The sequence below is a fragment of the Ictidomys tridecemlineatus genome, chromosome 9 (assembly GCF_052094955.1).
Source record: "Ictidomys tridecemlineatus isolate mIctTri1 chromosome 9, mIctTri1.hap1, whole genome shotgun sequence".
Taxonomy (NCBI): domain Eukaryota; kingdom Metazoa; phylum Chordata; class Mammalia; order Rodentia; family Sciuridae; genus Ictidomys; species Ictidomys tridecemlineatus.
Genome location: NC_135485.1, coordinates 56,873,805 through 56,892,039, shown reverse-complemented (window position 1 = coordinate 56,892,039; position 18,235 = coordinate 56,873,805). Strand labels below are relative to the sequence as shown.

The 18,235-nt window shown below is 34.3% G+C and overlaps 1 protein-coding gene and 1 long non-coding RNA gene across 3 annotated transcripts in view; one reads left to right on the top strand and one right to left on the bottom strand.

The window, feature by feature from the left end:
- The window catches only part of LOC144366722 (uncharacterized), a 47,058-nt gene extending 36,192 nt beyond the window's left edge, over positions 1-10,866 (top strand). Inside the window, exon 2 of the long non-coding RNA XR_013425830.1 lies at positions 10,077-10,866. This is a non-coding gene — a long non-coding RNA (uncharacterized LOC144366722). The remainder of the gene's footprint in view (positions 1-10,076) is intronic.
- Thap6 (THAP domain containing 6) overlaps positions 6,637-18,235 on the bottom strand; it is a 14,771-nt gene continuing 3,172 nt past the window's right edge. For both annotated transcript variants that reach the window (XM_005333235.5, XM_021731642.3), the window contains exons 4-5: positions 15,078-15,203; positions 6,637-9,052 (exon numbers count right to left, since the gene is read on the bottom strand). In XM_005333235.5, coding sequence (XP_005333292.2) covers positions 8,813-9,052; positions 15,078-15,203 — 366 coding nt within the window. In that variant the 3' untranslated portion in view covers positions 6,637-8,812. The remainder of the gene's footprint in view (positions 9,053-15,077; positions 15,204-18,235) is intronic.

Genomic DNA, 18,235 nt, shown 5'->3' with positions numbered 1-18,235 from the left:
TTTGATTGGCACCTTATATAGGTTAGCTGTCAGTGTTACCAAAAATAATATTTTTCTTCTTCAAACAAATGTTTCTTCTTGAACATAGACATCTGAAGCAAAACAAAGGAAGGGAAGAAATATGAGGATTTATGAAAATTCTGATTAGCTCTCTGAGTGTGTGTTAACACTTTTCAACAGGATTTAGAAGGCATGTTTTTAGTTTTCTGAGGTAATAAGTAAGTTGCTAAACTATCTAAATGTTCTTTACAGGGGTTGGAGTTATTTTTCAGGTTCTTTTAGGTCACCTGTCAGAGCTAACTTAAGTAAAACCTTGTAACCACACCTCCCCAGACAGTGGTTTGTAGAAATCTCAATAGTTAAGCTGGCAGGGGTTTGGGAGATTTCTTTAAAATATTCAGGTGTCACAGGACATGGTAGTAATTCAAGACTTGGAACTAACTTCAGCCTATGTCCCAGAGAAATGATGAAAGTAATAATAAGCAGCCCTTAGTTTTTTAGAGTTGAAATGGTTTTGTTTAAATTTGTAGAATGCTTATTTTAGTCTCTTTCCTATTGCTATAACAGAACACCTATGACTGTAGAATTTCTGAGGAAAAGAGGTTTATTTAGCTCACAGTTCTGGAGGCTGGAAAGTTCCAAGATCTAGTGGTCCCATCTGGTGAGAGCCTCGTGCTACATCATAACATGATGGCAACAATGGAAGAGGGGAGGGGACAAAAGGGACTGGATGCTTTAAAATAGTCAGTTCTCTTGATAATGAACCCCCTCTCAAGGGAACTACATTAATCCCTTCAGGGCTCCACCCCATGACCCATACACCTTCCATTAGGCCCCACTTCCAACACTGCTGTATTGGGGGACAAGCTTTCAATGTGAGTTTTGGTAGGAATAAATTGTATTCAAATGATAACAAATTGTTGTAATTAAAAAAAAGAAAATTTTCCCTCTCTTTCTGCCTACCATTTTTCTTTTTTTCCTCTACCACATCCATCTTTCTCTCTCTGCCTCACAGGAAAGTATATGCACCCCTCTGGAAAGGTAATCACTTTTAATAATTTGGCATATATCCTTCCATTTCCTCTTCTATACACTTACATATGTTGTGTATATATATGTATCTATATTTATGTAGATATCTATATCTATACACAGATATAGAAATTGTTTTGTAACTGAGTTTTAAGCAATGTTATATAATGAGGTACTATTTTGAGTTGTCCATGAACTGTGTTTTTTTCCCCCCATTTAAATTTCTCCCCATGTTGATAAATATAAATTAATCTTCCTTTGGAATTGTTGCTTGTTTACTATTTGATTCTATGGACTCACCATAGTTTAGTGTACTCAGCTATCATTTGATGGACATTTGGGTTTCCTTCCATTTTCTTACAAATAATCCTCACACAACCCATTTTGGGCACAAGCAGAGTCCTTTTGCCACCAGGTACATTTAAAAATAACTTGCTAAAATAGTTTTTAGTTTTAACTTATAGAATACAGTTGCATTTCACTCTTAAATTTATCAGTCTCTATGGTGCCTTGCTGAGTTTGAGCCTTTGGATAGTCACGTCTTGTTTCTAGTTAAAACCATTTCCTATCTTTGCAAGGAAATATGGCCAGATAATGTGATGGCTACCAAAAGGTGAAATGTGTATCTCAAAAATCAAGATACTCCCCACTTTTCAGACCTATTTACAGGTGTCATAGTAAGAGTGGCAACCAAAAAATTTGAAAAATCCCCAGAAATTCAGAGGCAAATTCTTTCTATGTAGCTTGTCAACATTTTGTACCTTTATGAAATCTACCTTTTAAATAAATACCAATACCCTTCAGTTTTACTGAAATTGAATGTTGAGTACATTTACTCCAAGTCTATAGCTGAATGCCTTCTTCACAAGGTACTCATCACTAGTATTTATGGTTAGCATACTGCACTGTCTGTACAGCTTACTCTTTATTTTAATAAAACTACTTCTGTTTTGAGAATCATGAAGCTCAGATCTGCTGAGTCAGATGTGATGTTACCTTTCAAATGCTTAAGCTCTGCCACAAGATCTGGGAATTTATTATCCGACACAAATCTGTCGGGAATTCTTCTGCTGTCAATTGACCACAAACCATAGTTTAGGTGGGTTCAAATATTGCCTGTTTACTGACTTGCCACTCTGAGACAGCGCTCCTCAAAGTAGCCAATCTGTGAACTTTTTCTGACTGGTGCAAGAATGAGATAAACATTTGTTGCTGAATGTCAAGCAACATAATGTTTCACTTATAGAAATAAAAAAAATGTTGACTGAATTAAATAGTGTGCTTCCCGATGTAGTTGATCTGCATTCTGGTGCAAGTTCCTTAACTCTTATGCTGGTCTGTGAGCCACATTTTGGGTAGCCCTATTTAAGGTGTTTTATAAAGTTGGATGAATGGGTGAATGAATTAAACATGTCTAAGATGGATTACATAGCTTGTCAGAGTTGGGGTGGGAGGATGGAGAGGAGGATGGTAATTTTTAAATTTATTTTTTGTTATTGGGGATTAAACCCAGAGCCATTTTACTCCTGAGATACATCCTCAGCCCTTTTTATTTTTTTGAGAAGTTATTGAGGCTGACCTCGAAATTACAGTACTCCTGCCTCCGCCTCCCAAATTGCTGAGACTACAGATGTGCACCAGCATACCTAGTAAGAGTGGTGATTAAATAAAAATTTCTTTTTTAAATAGGACAACGTTCCTTGCCTGTTTTTGAACTGCCACAAGAAGGGAAGGGTATTTAAGGCACGAATAGCCTATCTGGTCCCAGTTGACTAAACCACTATCATTTCCTGTTAAATGTGTTTTCTTCTCTTGCTTTTTGCCCTTCTTTCTGTTCTTATTCTTTTCCCCATGTTTCTGGGATAGGATTTAAGGAAGAAAGACAACAATACATGGAAGGCTCATTGTATGGTCTGGGTTTTATATGTAATAATTTTTTTCTCCACAACTAAGTAACAAAGATATTATCATCTACTTTGTAAATGGTCAGAGAATTTCAGTTATTTTATTAGATCCCATGAGTAATAAGCGGTGGCACACTCCTGTAATCCCAGAGATTCAGAGACTGAGACAGGATGATTGTGAGTTCAAAGCCAGCCTCAGCAACTGGCAAGGTGCTAAGAAACTCAGTGAGACTCTGTCTCTAAATAAAATACAAAAAATAGAGCTGGGGTTGTAGCTCAGTGGTTGAGTGCCTCTGAGTTCCCCAGTACTCCCCAGAAAAGAAAACAAAAGGAGACAGAAGTAAGATGCAGAGGCAGCAATGGCTAAGTGGCAAAATGGCTGCTCATCTGAGTGGCTGGCTTTATATCAATGGGTTACATTTGGTCACAATGTAAGATGTTTTGCTTATGATTAGACATGTGCTTGGCCAAGCATGCATTGGTTATCTCAAGAGTGCCTGGAAAAGACTGCAAAATATACCAAAGGTGGGAAGCAGGTCCCATCTCCCCGAGTTTGCTCACTAAAGGAACGCTGCCTTGTACATTTCCATGGTCAGAACCTCTACATCCAGACTCCCCAACCCCCCCCCCCCCAAAAAAAAAAGATCAGACCTGCCTGGGATTTGAACTCAGGTCAACTCCCGGTATCTATTTTCACATCCGATGAAGGTGCTAACAGAATCCTGTTCTGAGACAGGATTTAGTAGGTGTGCATGCTGACACACTCACGCTTCAGTGTGGAGTTTTGAGCTCTGCCAGTTTCATTCTCAATACCTTTAGTTGCCACAATATCTGTATGAGATATATCTGCGTGACCCTGTGGGTTGCTGCAGAAGCCATCCATGAGCTGTGGGTGAACTGCACAACATTCCAGCCACTGGGCTGAGAAGGCAGGTCTTGGAAACTCCCAGGCAGAATCCACCGGTTCCAGAATGTCCAGTTCACTTTGGTGCCCTGTTCTAGTTCACCGCTCACGTTCCAGCACAGCCCCCGAGATGAGAGTGACCCACTAAGAGTCCTTATCCTCACCCATATCCTGTTTTCCATGAAGAAGCAAGCCCTGAGACAAGACTCCTCCCACACTGAAAGCTTAACCCTACAGATCCCTTTTGATCTGTACTGCTATAATAAAGCAAGTCCAGGTGCCTTCTTTGTTAGAAGCTGTACCCCTCTGGTTGACTTAATCCGTCACTGCCTCCACTCTTTAAAATATGTTTCTGGTCTTTTGTGTTTATTTTGTGGTGCTAGTTTCATAGCTTTTATTTTGCAGCCAGCCCATCCATCAGATGGGTACCCATTCCCTTGCCCAGGCAGGACCTGAAAGAGAGGCTGTGAATGCCTTCATCTTATCCATCTCTGTATCCTTCATGATAGTGCATGGGGCTTTGAAACCAGACAATGCCATAGATTATTACATGGAATATTTTAGTAGATACTTCTTCATGTACCTGACAAGGTAAGTTTTAAAAATAAATGAACAAATACTTCAACATGTAATGCTATAAATCTATTGAGTATGTGTGTTGTCCATCAAAGCAGGGCATAGTGGAGACAAATGCAATATTTAAGAAGTTATCCTCCTGAGATAATAATTCTTAGCATTCCTGGATTATGGCTTTTAGAACTCTTTTACCAGTCTGTATCCTCCTTGAGGACAGCAACTGGGTCTTTCTTTGTTGTTTCTCCAATGTCTAGTACATTCTCTGGTAATGTAGTTCCTATACTTGAAAATTGAGAATTGAACTGATAAATGTACTAGGTCCATAGTGTCTCCTCTTCATCTGCTGTTATTAATGTTCACCATCAATTTCCATGTGGCTCCTAGATTACAAATTGCCACTTCTGCTCCCGAGTTTCCTGGCTCTGATTCAACATTTTCTTTTTCCATGTCCATTTCCACCAACTACTGTTGTGCATCAGGCACAATTCTATGATCAGAGGCACAACTGGGGAAGATGAGTGATATGGGAGCAGGGGACAGACAGTTGTTTCTCCAGGACATTTGTTGGGGGCTGTGAATGAATTATGGGTTTGTTTGAGCCATCTCAAGGCAGGGATATTGCTCTTTTGAGAACTCTAGGTGAAATCCCACCAAGTGGAATGGAGTTTGGATGGATTTGTGTCATACTGGAGGTACCTGGATGGATTTCAATGTTTGGAGGATTATTATATACACACACATTTCAGGGAGAAAAAGGGAGGAGGGTATTTTAAAGACTGTTTAGGATAAAAGACATTATGTAAGAATAGCCCAATAAAAATAGTGCCAGGGTGCCAGGACTATAGGAAGGCATTATTTTAGGTTTTTGGCTAGTTTTGCAGATTGCTTAGTTTATCTTCTGTTTTTTAAATGCAGACTATGACAAGCAATTCCAGAAGGACACCTGTGTTGAGGTCTCCAAGCACCCCCAGGTTTGATGATTCCTGGGAGGGTTCACAGAATTTAGCATATAGTTGTATATATGGCTAGGATTGCAGGGGAAAAATACAAAAAACAAAATCAGCAAAGGGAAAACACATGGAACAGTCTAGGGGAAATCAGATGTTAAGCTTCCAAGAGTCCCTTCTCAATGTTGTCACACAGTACACACTTAATTCTTATAGCACCAAACTGTGACTATATGAAATGGTGTATACCATGGAAGTGTGTGAAAGATTCAATGTCCAAGGTTTTCCTGGGGGCTGGTCACAGATGCACACTTTTCATGAAACATTCCAAAATTCCAGATTCCGGAAAGCAAGTGGATGTCAATTATAAACCATGTTGTTTTTTAGTTAAGGTAGAGTGAGCCACTCTTATCAGTTAGGGAATGATGGGATCCCTCCCCAAATTCAAGTCCCTCCTCCCCAACCTTTCAATCCCATAGGCCTTCCTAAGACTAGTGTCTGGCCTTCTACTGTTAACACTTTTTTTGCATACTATCCCTCTATTTCAGTTTTCTGTGGATTTGCTATGGGGCTACAAGATGCTGGAGTGGTAGCCTTCATCATATCTCCATTTGATTCACCACTCTGGCCTCTGCAAAATTTAGACTGATCCCTATAAAAGGATCAGAAACAGTTCATATTCACGTGGAATGGACAACAGTATGTAGTCTTGCCCTAAGATGTTAATGCTATTGCTTGTTATTAAGAAACCTAGATCAGATACACATTCTAAAGAAAATTAGATTACTACAAGGATGGATTATGTTAATCCAATGAGATGAGCAAGAAGTGACTAATAAAATGGAGGCCTAGATAAAGCATCCATACTCTAGAGAGTGAAATAAAAATCTATAAAAATTTTAAGAGGCCTACATATCAGTAAAAATTTGGGGGAGGTATGTCCAGTGATGTGGTACACTCTGGGACATCTTCTCTAAAGTGAAGACAAATTACTATAATTTGTATGCCCAACTCTGAAGGAGGCACAAATGCCTAATAGATGTCTTTGGATTTTGAAGGTAGTCTATTTCACACCTAGGAATATTATTGCTCTTGCCTATACACTGGATGACATAAAAGTCTGTAAGTTTTGAGTGTGGTCTAAAACAGCGGGGGCTGTATGGCCAGTTCTTATTGTGGTCTGATCCAAGATTGTCACTTGGGTTATCCAGCTGGGAATACCCATCTTAAGAGTTACTGATGGAGGGAAAGATGTGAAAAAAGTCACGACACATTACTACAGAAAATATTTTATTTTTCAAATAAATAATAGATTTTTCACTCAATTATTTCTATAAGAATTTTCTTTTTATTAATATGAAATATATATTTAGTACATTTCATGTTTTCTCAAAATGAAGACTATGGTGTAACCATAAGTCTATTTTCAGAAATTTCAGAAATAGCAACCAAAGTCTATTTTCAGAAATTTAACCTGATATGAAGAAAAATACCACATCAAGTCCTTCACTCTGATTTGGTACTGAAGTTGAACTGATAGTATTGGTGTGCTCTGGGATTTAGTGGCCACTACAAGCTTTAAAAAGCAAGGAGAACCCTTGGGGCAGCCTTGGTTGGATGGGGGATGATGTGGTTTCACAACATACAGGACAGTTCTTCCCAGAAGAACTGGACTAGAATCTGTGGGACAGAGAACTGAGGTACATACTGTTTACGTATTTGTTTTGAGTGGCAGGTGGTAAGGGCCCTGACTAAAAAGTAGGGAAAATGTCTTCCAGGCTTTCTTAATCTAAGTAGCCAGTAAAGTGATGGACTTTGGAGACACTGTGTTTCGATTTTTACTTTTTGTCATTATCCACTCACTTGCTTTAATTCATATGTTTAGGAATAGGGTAAAGAAAAAGTCTCAATTTCTATCAAAGTATTTCCATAAAACCTACGATTTTACCCAAACATTTCATTAGAGTACTCATTAAATTAAAATAAATGAAGTAATGAAAGATTTTAGATAGTAAAAAAAGAAAATCTAAGTGATTTCCTCTTAAGCATTATGCTTATCTTTCAAATGTGGGTAAAATCTGATTTAGAGGGAAAGTTTGGACTCCTATATAAAACATAACATGCATTAAAACAGAAATTCTTAAATACAAAAAACCCTCAAGTGACCTCATCCTTATTGATATTAATGTAACACAAATAAAATTACCATGAACAAATTAGCACAAAATGCAGTTCATTTCTTATTAACACAACAAAACAACTGATACTCAAATGCTCACTATTATAGCATGAACTTAAGGCTCACTTATATGCGCCTCAAAGTACAGTGTGACTTTTGGCCAATATTTTTATCCTAATTCACTGTACTTACAGCTCTTAATTCCAGTTGTTTTAGTAAGAAATTAGAAAAGAAGATAAATTCCTGACACTTGGATCATTCAGAAAATAGCTAAGAGTTATTCTTTTGTATATTTGGTAAGAATCTATTCTAAAACTATTTTACATACCTGTTTTTCTCAATAAAAGCCTTTGAACAAAAAATCCACTCCTCTAGTTCCTATTTCCATTGGAGGACCCATTTATTATTTTTAATGATTTATTCTATATTTTAAAATTTCAGCAATAGTACCTTCTATAAAATATAAAGCAGCATTATAAGTATTCAGCTAATTCTGGCATTCAGATTTTGAAGATATACCTTTATGAAATAAGTCATGAAGCAAAATTTGAGAGCTGTTAAAGCAACTAACCATCTAAAGATCAAATTTATGACCCTTTTGTTTTGGTTTTCAAACTATTCTGGTTTACATCAAAGTATCTCTCACGAGGAGGAATGATATACTGTATTGAAAAACAGATCTCATGAACGGTCTTCTTAAATTGGCTCTTAATAATTTTAAAATACAGAAAATCTTTACCAGGTGCTATTCTCAGGGTCAGTGGTATAGGCAGTAAAATGAGACTTATAAAAAGATCCAAGATGGATGTGTGTTATAAATGAATTCTGCTTTTTAGTAAAATACTTCTAAAATTTCAATGTACTTATCATAAAACCTATTCATGGTATTTTTCTGAAGCTAAAAATCTGATGTCACTGAATAAGTGTCTAGTTCCTGTTATTTTATCTTAATGTAGCTAATTTGATGTCATTTTCTTATTTCTGTAGAATTTTCTTCAGATTTTAACATCTTACAATACTGACTTGGCACTAATTTAAGTTTGTAAAAACATAATTGTCAGAAGTCACACAAAAACATGATAACTATAATATTTCTGCACATCTTCAAAAAAGTCTTTGGAAAACAACTATAATGTATAATGCTCCAGAGAATCCAAAGTACTGTCAATGATAGATATTGTTTAGTGATGGTACATGAGAATTGTTTTCTAGAAAGTTGTATCAAGGTCAATTTTAGGTAGAACATGAAATTATTTCATGAAATATAGTCTCATTCTATGCTCTCCTGACAACACTCCCAACAGAAAGCATTCAGTCTATTTGCTGTTTCTTGGCTGATCAGACATTCATCCTGTAATTCCCTGATTGTCTTCCTCAATGATTTTTGAAAATGTTTTTCTCGGTCTAAAACATTCCGTAGACTTTCCTTGGTATCCTCAAGCTCGCTGATCACATGATCTAATTTATGCTTAAGTTTCTTTGGACTGTCCATTACACTGTAGCTATGTTCCTAAAAACATAAACACCAAGTTATTAAGTCATACACACAAGTAGTAAGATAAAAGCTTATTACTAACGTGCTGGGCATGGTGGCGCATGCCTGTAATCTCAGTGGCTTGGGAGGCTGAGGCAGGAGACTGCAAGTTCAAAATCAGCCTCAGCAACTTAGTGAGGCACTTAGCAACTCAACAAGACACTGTCTCTAAATAAAATATAAAAAAAGGGCTGGGGATGTGGCTCAGTGGTTGAACACCCCTGCGTTCAATCATCAATACCAAAAAAAAAAAAAAAGCTTATTACTAGGCTTCAGTTGTTTCTTCATTTATGAAGTATAGAGGTCTTTAAGTTGGTGATACTTGAAGGCTTAAAGAATACAGGAAGAGGATGGGGGTAGTAACAAAAATCAGAGTGCCTAGATTTCTCTTTTTCCTAAGGTTAGATATACATGAGTGCATTTCTTATCTGGGGGTTCATACCTGCTATGAACTTCATGACACTACAACTATATAGCTTTCATTCGTTAAGTTTGGCAATGATAAGCTTAATTTTTATCTATCATATGCATTTAAATTGTTAAATTTTTAACTGAGTTACTATTTTAAAATAATTTAATCCTCTTTATTTTCCTTAAAAAAATTTTTTTTTTAGTTATAAATGGACACAATATCTTATTTTATGTGGTGCTGAGGATTGAATCAAGTGCCTCACACATGCTAGGCAGGTGCTCTACCACTGAGCTATCCCAGCCCTGAGTTACTTTTGATGAATTTTCACTTTATAAAAGATGAAAAGAGTACTGGAGCAGGTCCTAAAGTTGTGTGTTAGGTATTTAGAAAGGACTCTGGTCTTGGTATTTTAAAGAGATAATTTAACTCCTCTCAATATTTATTATGGTTATACTTAAAGTGTGCTGGGTATACATTTTTTCCCATTTTCATTTAAAAATTGAGAAAAACACATATTTTATACAGTTACTATAATTTTGAAAAGGTGATGTTTAATATTAAAATTAGTGAACAATTCTTTGCTTCTAGCCGAGATGAAATAAAAGAGTTGATTGATTCCTACCCCAAAACAACAATGAATAGCCAAAAGACTTGAAAGACAGTTCTGAAGATTAACTGATGCTGGGCAAAGAAGTTATCCTACTATCGTGGACAGAAGGAAAACAAAGAGGTGAGTTTCATGATTGCTCCAGCTTATTGCTTTTCGAGTTTGTAGGTCTCCGTATAAGGAGGGGAAACCCATGCAGAGATTGGCAGACAGAGTTGAGGAGAGAGTGTCAAATATCCAGGGATACCAAGGTGGTTAAAATTTAAGAAGAAAGTACTAGAAAGGAGAACGCCTCCCAGAGAGAAATCTCTGGAGATCTTCAGAGTCTTCACCATGAATACTGTGCTGATTAAGATAAGTACATGCATATGAGAAAACTACTCAAGGATGAGGAAAGAATAATCAGAAAATATTACAGTGCAAGGAGCTCATAGGGTATGGATACTATTCACCAGCAGCCAGATGTGAAACTGTAAGATTTATGGAACACTGAGTAATGTACATGAAAGGATCTTGCCTCTGTAATGGATAATGAATAGTCCTAGACTAACACTGTTCTAATCCTGCCAAGAAAAACAAATCTGAAAGGACCAAACTGTTTCTAAATAACTGTATTCAAAAATAATGCTCAAGAAGAGAGAATACAGAAATATCTGGCATTCAGAAAATTAAAATCCACACCATGCAACACACAAAATTTACCAAGTATATAAACAAGCAAAAAAAAAAAAATTAGCCACATTAACAGATAAACTGATTGATGAAAATCAACCTCAGAATTGATATTAATTATTGGCACAGGAGGGAATTAAGGTTATTTTAAAAACTGTATTACATATATTAAAAAAGTAAAGACGTGAAAGATGTATAAAAGATTCAAATAGAACATCTGTGGTTAAAAGGTTACAATGTATGGGGTAAAAATACATTGGAGAAAGTGACAGATTAGATATTTCAGAAGAAAAGATTAGTGAATGTGAAGATCCAACAAAAGGAACTACTGAGAATGGTTGAGAGAGAGAAAGAGGTTAATAGTAAAAAACAAAACAAAAAAGAACAGCTAGTAGTACAATTCCAGACAGATCTATCTATCTATCTATCTATCTATCTATCTATCTATCTATCTATCTATCTATCTATCTATCTTCCCCCAAAGGAGAAGAAAGGAAAGTTGGGATAGGAAGAAATATTTGTGGCCAAAATTTTTCCTATTTGATAGAAAATATGAGCTCAGATTAAAAATAAAAACAAAACCCTTCAACAACTCGAGAAATAAGTACAAACCCAAGCACAAGAAACAAACCAAGACAAAGCTAAACTAAGAAAAGCAAAAAGGCAAAAAGGAGGAGGAAAAAAAAAAAGGAAGGAAAAAATATAATAGGAGCTTTTTTTTTTTTACTAGAAATAATGCATGTGAGGAGCTGGGGTTGGGGCTCAGTGGTACAGCACTTGCCTAGCATGTGTGTGGCACTGAATTTGATTCTCAGCACTGCATATAAATAATTAAAAAATAAAGGTCCAGCAAAAACTTAAAAAAATTAAAAAAGAAACAATGCACATGAGAATACAATGCAATAACATTTTTAAAAGCTCTAAAAACAAAACCCCCCAAACTATCAACCCATAATTAAATATATAGTGAAAGTAATTTTCAAGAATGAAGATTAAAAATGATGTTTTCAGACATAGAAATGCTGAGGTAATGTTACCAGCAAAAATGTATCATAAATAATGTTAAAATAAGTCCCTCAGGCAAAATGATACCAGATGGATTGAAAAGCAGTGAAAATGGGAACTACATGAACATATAAGATTTTTTTCTTATTTTTAAAAAAATATCTTAAAAAAATCTTATTGTTCAAACAAAAATAGTAATAATACAGTGCATAGTTTATAGCATAGGTAAAAACAACAACAGCAAAAGGACTGTGAGAGAACTGCAAGTATACTATAATAATATTCATATATATATGCATATACATATCCACACATATGTATATTTACATGTAAATGCACTATTACTTGAATATAGTCTGTGAAAGGTAAAGATGTATTGTTACAAACCTACAAACAACTACTAAAATAAAACAAAGAATTACAGCTTGTGAGTGAAAAAAGAAGATGAAATAAAACCATAAGAGTTACTCAATTAATCCAAAAGGGGATAGAAAAGAAGAAAGCAGGAGAAAAAAGGAATAGGAACAAATAGGAAATAAGAAAACGACAGATTTAATCTTTACTATATCAACCATCACATTTAGTAAAAATAGTCTAAATAACCCAAATAAAAAGGCAGAAAGATCAGATTGGATTTTATAAAAAGAGCAAGATTCAAAAGTGTATCCTGCCCAAAAATATTGCACTTCAAAAATAACAAGAACAATAATAATAAGGCAAGGTACAGTGGGTATTAAATTATCTAGGTAAATTTCAGACCTGGTCTTCTACCAGATATAATGAAAGTCATTTCTTAAATATAAAGGGCTTATTTTATCAAAACATAGCAATCTTAAATGTTTATATACCTGATAACAGTACTGAAAAGTATAACATACAAAACCACTGACAACTTCTAAGGAAAATTACACAAATCCACAATTATCTGAGAAGATTTTAACATCCCTATCTCAAAAACAGATAAAAACAGACAGAAATTCAGTAAGAATTAGGAAGATTTGAACAACACCATCCATCACCTTGACCTAACTGAAACTTATAGCACATTCCAGGTAACACCAGCAGAATGCACATCCATTGCAAATGGACACAGAACATTTATCAAGCCAGATCATATTCTGGGCTATAAAATACATCTCAATAAGTTTAGAAATGTTCAACCTATACAATGTACATCTTCTGACCATAATAGAATTAAATTAGAAATTAATGATATCTGGTAAATTTCTCAATAATGTAAACTATATAATACATTTCTAAATAACCCATGGTTCAAATAACATGTTAAAATATAATTTGAAAATGACAATGAAAAACAAAGAAATTTGTGGAACACCATAGTTTTGGAGTAATCAATACCACTAAAGCAATACTGCAGGAAATTATCATATGAAATACCTACACTAGAAAGAAAAGAAGACTCAACAATGAACTTGGCTTCTACTTCAACTAGAAAGATGTGAATTTTACTAAAATAAGTACAAAAGAGGAAGTAACAGAGATGAATAGAAATCAGTGAGGAAGAAAGAAAATGAAAGCTAGTTCTCTGACAAGGTCAATGAAATTGTTACATCTCTAGGCAGACTGATCAATAATATAAAAGAACAGAAATAAATTACCAAAAGTGATCAGAAATGAGAGATATGATATCACTAAAGATTTTATAGGTATTAAAAGGAGTAATAAGTAAATGTTTATGAATAACTGTGATGAATAGATAAATTCACTGGAAATCACAGCTACTAAAGAAGTTTTCTTTCCTTATAAAGAATAACCACTAGTCTAGACAGATTCAATGGAAGAGTATATCAAATATTTCCAGAAGAAATAGTATCACTATACACAAAATTTTCCAACAAATTGATAAAGTTGGCAATATTTCCAACTTATTTTTTCAGTTATATTCTAATATTGAAACCAGACAAATATATTACAAGAAAAAAAAAGACTACAGGTTATATCTCTCTCCTGTATGTACCCCCCCCAAAAATTAAAAATTTAACATATTGAGTTGAACTTGAACAATATATAAAAAGGATAATGCATCACCACTTGGTTTATTCCATGAATAAAAGATTGGTTTCACATTTGAAAACCATTTCTGATAAAACTGCTTAGCAAACTAGGAACGAAAGGGCACTGGACCCAATAAAAAGCATTTATAAAAAACATAGCTAGATCACATTTAACAGTGAAAGACTAAGTGCCTTCTTCCTAAAATCAAGAACAAGGCATTGAGATCAGGTCTTAATAATTATATCCATCATAGCCCAAGAGGTTTGAGGTGGTACAATAAAGCAAGAAAAAGAAATTAAAGGCATCCTAGAAAGGAAGAATTACAATGCTCTTTAATCACAGAAGATATAATGATCTGTGTTGATCTCTATAAAATCTGATAACTTTTACAAAAAACCTGTTATAATTAATGAGTTCAGCAAGTTTGCTAGATACAAGATGAATACAGGAAAATCAATTATATTTCCACATTCTAGCAGCAAAAAACAAAATGCCACTTATAACAGCATCCAAAAGAAATACTAAGGGATACATCTGACAAAGTGGAATACCTATGTACTGAAAAATATAATACAACTCTGAGAGACCTAAATAAATGGAGATATTCTGAGATCACGTGTTGAAAGACTATTACTGTCAATTCTTCCCAAATGGATCTATAAAATCAACACAAAACTAGTAAAAATTCCAGCAGTTTTTTTTTTGTAGAAATTTACAAAGTAATTCTATAACTCACATAAAAATGCCTAAAAAGAATACATGATAGCTACAATAACTTTTGAAAAAGAATAAAGTGTAAAAACTAATATTGCCTGGTTTTAAGAATTACTATAAAGCTATAGTAAGACAAATTTATATTCTAGATCTGACTGTAATATAAAAAGGCAACAGACAAATAAATGAATGTAAGCTTGAATCTTTATATGTGTATGGCTTTCCCACCCCCCCAAGGAAATCTAATGACATAGCTATTTTTATTAGATATTTCCGTACAGAAAACATATATTTAAGAATTATTTTCTTGGTAGAAATATCCCTGTGAGAGCATTCTTTGAATTGGTTACATATTTATGTAACCAAAGGACTAACTACTTCTATATCGCTCTGTCTACATATAAATTACAACGGCCCTGGGAAGCAATACTATTTGGACATATTACATATTTAAAAAATACGGAAACACTTAAATCCCCAGTTTTTGCCAAGATTCTGAAAAAGTCTGATATTAATGGATAGGACACGTTCATCTTGAAAGTATTAACATTAGTTCAGTAAGCAATTTTACTTACAAAAATGAACTGGGATTGGAATTCTTCAATACATGAGGAAGCACCAACAAGCTGGTGACTGTGGTTTGTGACTGGAAGGGTTTTGAGGGTGAAGTTTTTTCTACAATGAATCTTTTCTCTTTTCTCCTGTTAAGAATAGTTAGTAACAATCACTGAGACAGTCTATGTTTTCTCAAATTCTTATTTCTTAACTTTGTGTAGTGAAAGAAATACATTTATTTTCATGGAAAATTGCTTTTAGAAGTCAATAAATTCCACTCAGGTTACTTTAAAAGGATTTCCTGAAAACAACGCGATAGTTCATCTGGAAACGAACTGTTGTAAAAAATGAAGAGTGATGAGAAGGAATGAGCTCTACCAGCCAATAAAAACACAATACACACAGTGATAATAGCTAAAATAGTGTGCTTTCTTAGAACTAGACAGAAAAATCTAGAAGTAGATCAAGTTCATAAATGCCTTTAGGATGAAAGTGGCATTCTAAATAAGTACAAAAAGGTTATAAATCACATTGTAAAAATCAAGCAGTTAGGAAAAGCAAAAAGGGTGCTGAAATCACTTAGTCGGGAGAGTGTTAGACTGAAGAAAAGCAGTTATATCTTTTATATACAACAAACCACAATGAAATTCTATGTACTGAAAATTTATGTAAAAAGGAAAACCATGAGGAACTATAAAAATGTAGGGAATATGTTCTTGTTACTTGCATGGTTTGGTATCAGAAATTGTCACCTCTTACATTGTTTGAAGGTTGAAATAAACAATATGGTGCCCTCCCGCAAAATGTAGGGAATATTTATATCATCTTAAGATAGAGAGGCTAAAATCATAAAACACAAGAAATTATATTCAACTGATTATATAAAAAAGTTTGAACTGAAAAATCAAGACAAAATAAACACATGCCATAATCAGAACTAATGATAAACAAAGGTAGCTGCAACATAGATATCAGCTAAAGGATTAATATTCTCAATGTTTTCAAAGAATAGCTTAGAAAAAGATAAAGATACAAGGGGACCTGGATAAGTAACTCATAAGAAATATAAATGTCTAATAAACACATGAAAAAAATGTAGAAATCACCAATATTCAAAGATAAATTAAAACATTAAGATTTCATTTTTTCCCCCTATCAAATTTTCACAAAGGTTAATAAAATAAGTTATACTAAGAATTGAGGGGGGTAGACACACTGGCATAGCCAGTAGGCTGGTGTAAGTTTTATAGTGAGTCTTTGTAGATATGTATCAAGAGCAAAGCTTTAAAAACCTACGTAATCCTGACTTAACAACTTCATTTCCAGGAATTTAGTTCAATAAAATAAGGATAAGAATAAAAATTTCACTTCAATAATATTCATTTCCCTGCTGTTACATGATAGCCTACATGCAATAGTGAGGCTTGATTATATAAACTATTGTGCCTATATGCAGGATTAACTGCTCTATGGTCATTAAATATGAGCTATAAAGCTGACACTACCAAATATTGGCAAGAGGAATCCAAGGAACTTTTATATGATGATACTGTAAATTTGTGAAACTACTTTGGAAAACTATGGCAATATCTATTTAAATTAAACATACACATCCCAGGATCCAGCAAGTCTCATTTTTAACAGACGTATCTACACATGTATTCTATAAAAAATGTGTACATAAATCCACCAAAAGACATGAACAAAAATGTTCACGGTTGCATTTACAATAGCATCAAAATGAAAAAAAGAATTCAAATGTTTATCAACAGAATGGAGAAATTTGTTTATTAACATAATGGAATACTATATAACAACAAAAATAAACGGACAAATATCACATGCAACATAGATGAATCACAGAAAAGATTGAGATCAAGAAGCCAGACTACAACCCGTAGGTAGGACTCCATTTATATAACCAATAATGATAGAAGTCAGGATAGTAGTTACCTCTGAGAGGATAGTGACTCAGGAAGACCATAAGGGAAGCTTCTGTGTTGTATTTTGTCTGAGGAGAGCTTGATGAGTATATTTACTCTGTGAAAACTTGGTGATTTACACATTTAGGGTGTGTTCATTTTTCCATACACATACACACACATATAAGTAACTTAAATTAAAAAGAATGATATTCTACATAGATTTCTCTTAAAATGGGATCATAATCTGCAGTACATCCACGTGGGATACTTGTTAAAAAGTACGGTTGCCTGGACTTTAACCCAAAGAAACTGAATTAAGTTCTCTGGGAGTGGGCCATAGGAATCTGTATTTTAAAAAAATTCCTTGGATAACTCTTATGTAGACTAAAGTTTGAAAGCCATTGTTGTGGGAAAGTATTTAATATCATGGAGAACAGTAGTTAAGAGTGAATTCCAGAACTCAAATGTATATTTTCAAATCTAGTCTCTGCTGTTTTATAGCTGTGTAACTCTACAGGAGGCATTCCAGCTCTCTGGGTCTTAGGTTCCTAAAGTGATAAAATGAGAACAACAACAGCACTTACCTCATGTGGTTGTTTTGAGGACTAACTGAGTTAATATATATGTAAAATGGTTAGAATGGTGCCCTGAAACAGCAAACACTATATAAATGTAAAAAACACAAAATAAAATAAGCAAATAAAGGACACTGAAATTCTATAACATTATCTAAATAAACATTGATGAGTTTATACAAAACATACATCCAAATGACTGGAAAGCTACACATCCAAGTGTTTACATTATTATTTCTGATCTGATTATTCTTTTTATTTAATCTTTTGCTTCTTTACATAAATTCCTATTATGAAAAATCTATTATAAGGAAATAGTCTTTGAAAGTTAGCATCTTATGGCTAATTTATTATCTTACTTAATAGCTAGCTGACACTTTGCTGGTAGAAAAAATCTTTAAAGCAAATTGCATAAGATTTTGTACATTTACTAACATGGAAGAAAGTGAGGCAGTCTGTACTTAATCACTCAGGCACTGAATATAACCAGCTTTAGAGAATGACCAAGACTGCATGGGAGCAGGTGCATGTCTGGATAACATTTTTAGCTGTCAGGAAGGAAATACCTTTCATACTTCTTTGAGTTTTCCATATTTGAATCCATCAGTCAGTCCATACTTTTTGGAAGTAAGTACATTCTTACATATCTATGTAAAGAGATACTGAGGGGAGGAGGCA